The sequence below is a fragment of the Pseudophryne corroboree genome, chromosome 1, assembly GCF_028390025.1.
Source record: "Pseudophryne corroboree isolate aPseCor3 chromosome 1, aPseCor3.hap2, whole genome shotgun sequence".
Taxonomy (NCBI): domain Eukaryota; kingdom Metazoa; phylum Chordata; class Amphibia; order Anura; family Myobatrachidae; genus Pseudophryne; species Pseudophryne corroboree.
In genome coordinates, this window is record NC_086444.1 from 514404128 (window position 1) to 514411302 (window position 7175).

Genomic DNA, 7175 nt, shown 5'->3' on the forward strand with positions numbered 1-7175 from the left:
GATTGGAAACGGGTCTGATTGAAACACCTGAATTCAATAATTAACAGCTGTGGCCAAATACTTTTGTCCATATATGTATCTTTTGCGGTCCCTTCTTCATACATTCAGGGGATCCTCAATATTTGCATTTATCCAACAAATATTAATTATTAAATATGCCCCACATATGGGATGAAAGAGAGAGAGAGAGAGAGAGAGAGAGAGAGAGAGATTAAGAGGGGAAAAGAGAAGGGAATAAGAGGACAGAGAGGAAGAAAAAAAAAACAACTAGCAACCAGACATGTCTGTAATACTAGCATGTGTACATGAGTGTGTGTGCACTTTTCTATGCTGTAGACACATAATAGTCCATGGGTGCTTCAGCATTATCAATATTTGTGCTATCACTAATCATATGCATAATCATATGCATGGTATTTTTCAGTCATATGGGGAAGGTTAGCATTACCACCATCATTTTACAAAGGATGATCCAATGAATGTATGTACCATATACCTACCCAGAAGATGGTCATTAGCAGGCCATAACATTAGCACACATGACTTGATACTTTTGTGAACTGATTCAAAAATCTTATTTGAATACATCATAAATCAGATAAAAGTGTAAATATTTTAAAAAAACCTGCACTATTCTACTTCATGTGATTAACTGCATTTAGTACACCAATAGTCTACTCCTAAGACTTACCGTATATACTCGAGTATAAGCCGACTTTTTCAGCACTTTTCTTTGTGCTGAAAAAGCCACCTCGGCTTATACTCGAGTCAGCCAGATATCTTCTGAAGGAAGCCGTGCTGTCTTCTGAAGGAGGGACACAGAGAGCGCAGCGCGCGGTTCTCCTGTGTCCCTCCTGCATCTCCAGCGGCAGCGGCGTCTGAGTGGTAAAGGAAGTGCACGAACCGGCACTTCCTTTAACACACGCCGCTGCCGCCGGAGATGCAGGAGGGACACAGGAGAGCCGCGCGCTGCACTCTCTGTGTCCCTCCTTCAGAAGACAGCGCGGGAGCGACGGAGGGTAAGTATCTAGCACTGTGGGGCATATCTGGCACACCTGGCACTGTGGGGCATATCTGGCACACCAGGCACTGTGGGGCATATCTGGCACACCTGGCACTGTGGGGCATATCTGGCACTGTGGGGCATATCTGGCACTGTGGGGCACATCTGGCACACCTGGCACTGTGGGGCATATCTGGCACTGTGGGGCACATCTGGCACTGTGGGGCACATCTGGCACTGTGGGGCACATCTGGCACTGTGGGGCATATCTGGCACTGTGGGGCATATCTGGCACTGTGGGGCATATCTGGCACATCTGGCACTGTGGGGCATGTCTGGCACATCTGGCACTGTGGGACATATCTGGCACTGTGGGGCATATCTGGCACTGTGGGGCATATCTGGCACATCTGGCACTGTGGGGCATATCTGGCACTGTGGGGCATATCTGGCACATGTGGCACTGTGGGGCATATCTGGCACATCTGGCACTGTGGGGCATATCTGGCACTGTCGGGCATATCTGGCACTATGAGGTCTGTGTACGGGTAGAGCTGCATTTCCCACCCTAGGCTTATACTCGAGTCAATACGTTTTCCCAGGTTTTTGTGGTAAAATTAGGTGCCTCGGCTTATATTCGGGTCGACTTATACTCGAGTATATACGGTACTACAGATAATGGGAGTCATTACGAGTTGATCGCTTGCTAGGTAGTTTTAGCAGCCATGCAAATGCTATGCTGCCGCCCACTGGGGAGTGTATCTTAGCTTAGCAGAAGTGCGAACGCATGTGCAGCCGAGCTCTGCAAAAACAGTTTGTGCAGTTTCAGAGTAGCTCTGAACCTACTCATCGCTTGCGATCACTTCAGTCTATTCATGTCCGGATTTGACGTCATACACCCGCCCAGCGAACGCCCAGCCACACCTGCGTTTTTTCAGACACGCCTGCGTTTTTGCAAACACTCCCTGAAAACGGTCAGTTGACACCCAGTAACGCCCCCTTCCTGTCAATCTTCTTGCAGCCGTCAGTGAGACTGAAAACATCGCTAGAACCTGTGCAAAACAACAAATGCCTTTGTACCCGTACGTCGCTGCGCTGCAAACTTCCTGATCGCTGCACTGCGAACAACAGCAGCTAGCAATCAACTCGGAATGACCCACAATGTACACATGCAAGTAACGTAACATACAGTATACCTGCACCAGCCTACATTTTGTGTCTCTTATTATGATATCCCTTGTCATTTCCATGATTGACATAAAATATACCGACATAAAATATACTGCACAGAATAAATAAAACAGCTGTGCAAAGTGCAGATGCTAAGAATAGAAATTCACAATCATTATATATATATATATATATATATATATGTATATACATATATATATATATATATATATATATATATATATAAATGCAGTTATTAACGATGTCACAGTGCAATATAAAGGACTGATCTATCCATAAAACTAAGAAAATGTATCATTTAGAAAATAGTCTGAAGCAATGACAAAGGACCCCTGCCTTACCCCGTTGGCCGCTGCCATCTGCACAATGACCTCGGTGGCAGTCTTGCTGAAGTACCTGCCATCACTGCCCACCACCATGGTGCAGCCCTGACGGTCCCGCAGGTCTATGGAGGACAGCACACTCTGGATAAAGTTCTGCAAATAGTTCTTCTTGCTTTCAAACACCGCTGTCGGCTTTCTGAAGCCATTGCTCCCTGGCTTCTGGTCATCATATGGGACGGTCTGGACGGTTACAACAGGAATAGGGCTCACCTCCATGGCTAGGCTTCCCTCCCAATGTCCCCCTGCTTCTCTCCTCTATAGCACTATTGTAGCTGTTCTGCAATAGAAAAACAACAAGCCAAAAGTTGGGAAGGGGGTTCTCCCAGGAGATAGGGGGAATTCAGCTCCTCCCTGGCTGTGCTGCTGTACAGGACGCCTGAAACTTGTTTCCTCTGAACCCGATAGTACTGGAAATCTGTCTTCCAATGTATCAAGGGTTTCCTCCTGTCAGGATCTGTCAGTGCATTACACGATGTGAGAATGAATGCACTGCACAACCTAGGTTACCAGAAGGGCAGCGGTCCCTGTCTTCCTTCCCTGCGAGTCAGACCACACAGACTACTTCTTAGTACTGCAACTCCTCTAGTTACTGCTATCTCCTCTCAAACCTTATTCCACAGGTCACCCTCCCACTCGTTAATCATACGCCTGTACAATACATAACAAATGCAACTCTTTGAACAAGGACGGGGGTTTGCCAAAAAACTGGGAGGGCTAAACCTTTGCAATCAACAGAAGCCCATGCCAAAAATAGCCCAATGAAAAAAAAAAGGGAGCTGAGAATTGTTGTCCTTTGACTGTGTAACTGGATGCAGTTTTGTGTGCTGTAACATTTGTTCAAGGGGATCAACTCCTGTCAGCCTTTGTGTAGCACACATGTTATACACTAGAGTGCTGGACTTTTGTTACAAGACGACAACATAACATAAAGACATTTGGGTACAGTATTTACATCATCTGACCATTAAGCATTGCACTTATTCATGCATACTGCCAAGTCTAACCACCATAGAACAAATGTATTCATAAAATGTTTATTCACTTTCATTTAAAGACTATTCACGAAGCAGTGAAAAGAGTGGAGAAGTGAGCCTCTGGAGAATTTGTCCATGGCAACCTAATTAGCTGCATCGTACAATTGTATAGTATGCAATGTTACAGTACCTCAATGCTGATTGGTTGCCATGGGCAACTTCTCCACTGGCTCATTTCTCCACCCTTTCCACTGCTTCATAAATAGACCCCCCAGATTGTGGGGTATTTTCAGTTTTTGGGTGGTATTAAATATCGCCCGTTTTGCCACAGTCAGATAAAGCTGCCCTTGCTCCTGCTGGAAATATGTTGTTTAAGGCTATTTTGTCACTTATATAGTAAAATTCGGTTTCAGTAGAAGTAGCATCAGGCATCAGGGGGTTGCTTCTGCCAAGGCAGAATATTTCTTGCAGGCACCAGATGGTACAGGTATGTACTTGCCTCATTATATGGCAAATATAACGGAACAGGCTGGGTGGATGACCAGTCTCCGGGTAACTAATATTCTGCATTTATTTTAATAGTCCTTTAATGACAGCGCTTGACAATGGTAAAAGTGCAAGTATGAGGAATGGACATGAACAACGTTCATGTACAGATTGCTGACAAGAACATGGAGACAACAAAATGTCACTTATGAGAGCCACCGTGCATAGTATATGTATGGAATGTGGCATGGAGTCTAATGTCGGGAATTGTGCAGGAAGGGTACAGCAGCATCTACAAGAAAGTCACTCAACTGTCACTTGGCTGATGGTGGTGGAAAATACTGTCTCAAAATATCCCACTGTATATCAGTTGGGCTTCAATCTGATGACTGAGACTAAGGGTGTGTACACATGGTGAGATATTTTCTTTTGATTTTGACTATATAGTGAAAATCGCAAGAAAAGTTAGTGCAGATCGCAAGGTGAAAGTCACCTTGCGATCCCGATGCGCGGTCCCGCCAGGTCGGCATCGCAAGAAAAGATAGACTGTGCAGGCAAGTCAATCCTTGCTAGATCAATGTACTATCTAGTTTATCTCACATGTCAATGACATCTCACATAAGCCAAAATCGTAAGCACACATAGTCCATATCTCAAGAAAAGTTAGTCAAAATCGGTGGTGCTGGGCTCCGGGGAGTTCAAGGGAAATCGCAAAGTGAAAATCGGGCATAGCAAGGATCTCACCGTGTGTACACACCCTAAGGGAAACATGTACTAAGCAGTGATAAAAGTGGAGAAGTGAGCCAATGGAGCAGTTGCCCATGGCAAACAATCAGCATTGACGTAACATTTATAATTTGCATACTATAAACATATAAAGAGCAGCTGATTGGTTGCCATGGGTTACTTCTCCACTGGCTCACTTCTCCAATTTTATCACTGCTTAGTAAATATCCCCCTAAAGCTAGCTAGGTACACACTATCCGTGATGTGCGGTCAGGGGAGGCAAGGCCTCAACTGTCATACTCCAGTATATTTCAGAGTTTTGACTATAAAAATTGTTATAATAATATAAAGAAGATATTTAAAACTTATAAATATCATCTTTGTATTATCTGAATCATTTTTATAGTCAAAACTCGCCAAATTTGCAGTGGTTTGCTGGAAATACACGGACTGTCAGGATGTGAGGCAGCTAACAAATACAATATACTGCTGCACCTTTGTATAATGCCCATATAAATCTTCGGGTTCATATATGCGTGTGTAATTCTGGCTCTGATACTAGCCAGTGCCTCCCCACCCATTGACATCGCCACACCTCACTGCACACTGGCCCTCATTCCGAGTTGGTCGCTCGGTAAAAATCTTCGCATCGCAGCGATTTTCCGCTTAATGCGCATGCGTAATGTCCGCACTGCGACTGCGCCAAGTAAATTTGCTATGCACTTAGGAATTTTACTCACGGCTTTTTCATCGTTCTGGCGATCGTAATGTGATTGACAGGAAATGGGTGTTACTGGGCGGAAACAGGCTGTTTTATGGGCGTGTGGGAAAAAACGCTACCGTTTCCGGAAAAAACGCAGGAGTGGCCGGAGAAACGGAGGAGTGTCTGGGCGAACGCTGGGTGTGTTTATGACGTCAAACCAGGGACGACAAGCACTGAACTGATCGCAGATGCCGAGTAAGTCTGGAGCTACTCAGAAACTGCTACGAGGTGTGTAATCGCAATATTGCGAATACATCGTTCGCAATTTTAAGATGCTAAGATTCACTCCCAGTAGGCGGCGGCTTAGCATGAGCAAATCTGCTAAAATCCGCTTGCGAGCGAACAACTCGGAATGAGGGCCCCTGTACAACAATTATTGAACCAATATGCCAATAATTTTATAAAAGGAAAACACATACACTTTGTTGTGAAAGTGTATTACAATTATTATTGGCCTAGTAACACACAGTGGGGGTCAGTGCCGTAACTAGGCATTTTAGCGCTGTGTGCAAGAAACAGCATTGGCGCGCCCCCCATGCAAGATAGGGGCAGTGCGCGCCATAGGGGCAGTGCGTGCCGTAGGCGCTCGAAAAATATATAGGGGCGTGGCTTCATGGGGAAGGGGCGTGGCCACAAAATAATACCAATTCATACTACGGTGCACAGTAGTCTCCATTATTCAAATAACGCTGCACAGTAGTGCCACTACACCAGGTAGAGCCCCTTTTACACATTACAGCAGACAGTTCCCCTTTTTACACATTACAGCAGACAGTCCCCCTTTTTACACATTACAGCAGACAGTTCCCCTTTTTACACATTACAGCAGACAGTTCCCCTTTTTACACATTACAGCAGACAGTTCCCCCTTTTTACACATTACGGCAGACAGCGTCCCCTTTTCACACATTACGGCAGGCACAGTCCCCCTTTTTACACATAACGGCAGCCAGTTCCCCTTTTTACACATTGCGGCAGGCACAGTCCCCCTTTTTACACATTGCGGCAGGCACAGTCCCCCTTTTTACACATAACGGCAGCCAGTCCCCCTTTTTGCACATTGCGGCGGGCAAAGTCCCCCTTTTTACACATAACGGCAGCCAGTCCCCCTTTTTACACATTACGGCAGACAGTGCCCCCCTTTTTACACATTACGGCAGACAGCGTCCCCTTTTTTACACATTACGGCAGACAGCGTCCCCTTTTTACACATTACGGTAGACAGCGTCCCCTTTTTACACATTTCGGCAGGCACAGTCCTCCTTTTTACACATAACGGCAGCCAGTACCCCCTTTTTACACATTGCGGCAGGCACAGTCCCCCTATTTACACATTGCGGCAGGCACAGTCCCCCTTTTTACACATAACGGCAGCCAGTACCCCCTTTTTACACATTGCGGCAGGCACAGTCCCCCTTTTTACACATAAAGGCAGACAAAATAGAGAGAGACAGAGAGACAGAGAGAGAGATACTTACCATCTCTCCCGCTGGCAGTCAGGCTCCTCGTGCTGGCAGCTCCGGAGGCAGGGGAGAAGGAGGAGGAGGGAGGGAAACTGGAGCCACAGCATTTCATTGGTAGTAAGCGCCGCTGCAGCTGTCCCCTCTCCTTCCGTATTGGCTGCCCGGCGCTGCTGTGGATGCTGGGAT

General features: G+C 46.0%; 1 protein-coding gene across 1 annotated transcript in view; it reads right to left on the reverse strand.

Annotated features, from left to right (window-relative positions):
• PGM5 (phosphoglucomutase 5) overlaps positions 1 to 3222 on the reverse strand; it is a 338082-nt gene extending 334860 nt beyond the window's left edge. Inside the window, exon 1 of the mRNA XM_063913924.1 lies at positions 2536 to 3222. Within this exon, the coding sequence (XP_063769994.1) occupies positions 2536 to 2793 (258 nt within the window). The 5' untranslated portion in view covers positions 2794 to 3222. The remainder of the gene's footprint in view (positions 1 to 2535) is intronic.
• Between the last annotated feature and the right edge of the window lie 3953 nt (positions 3223 to 7175).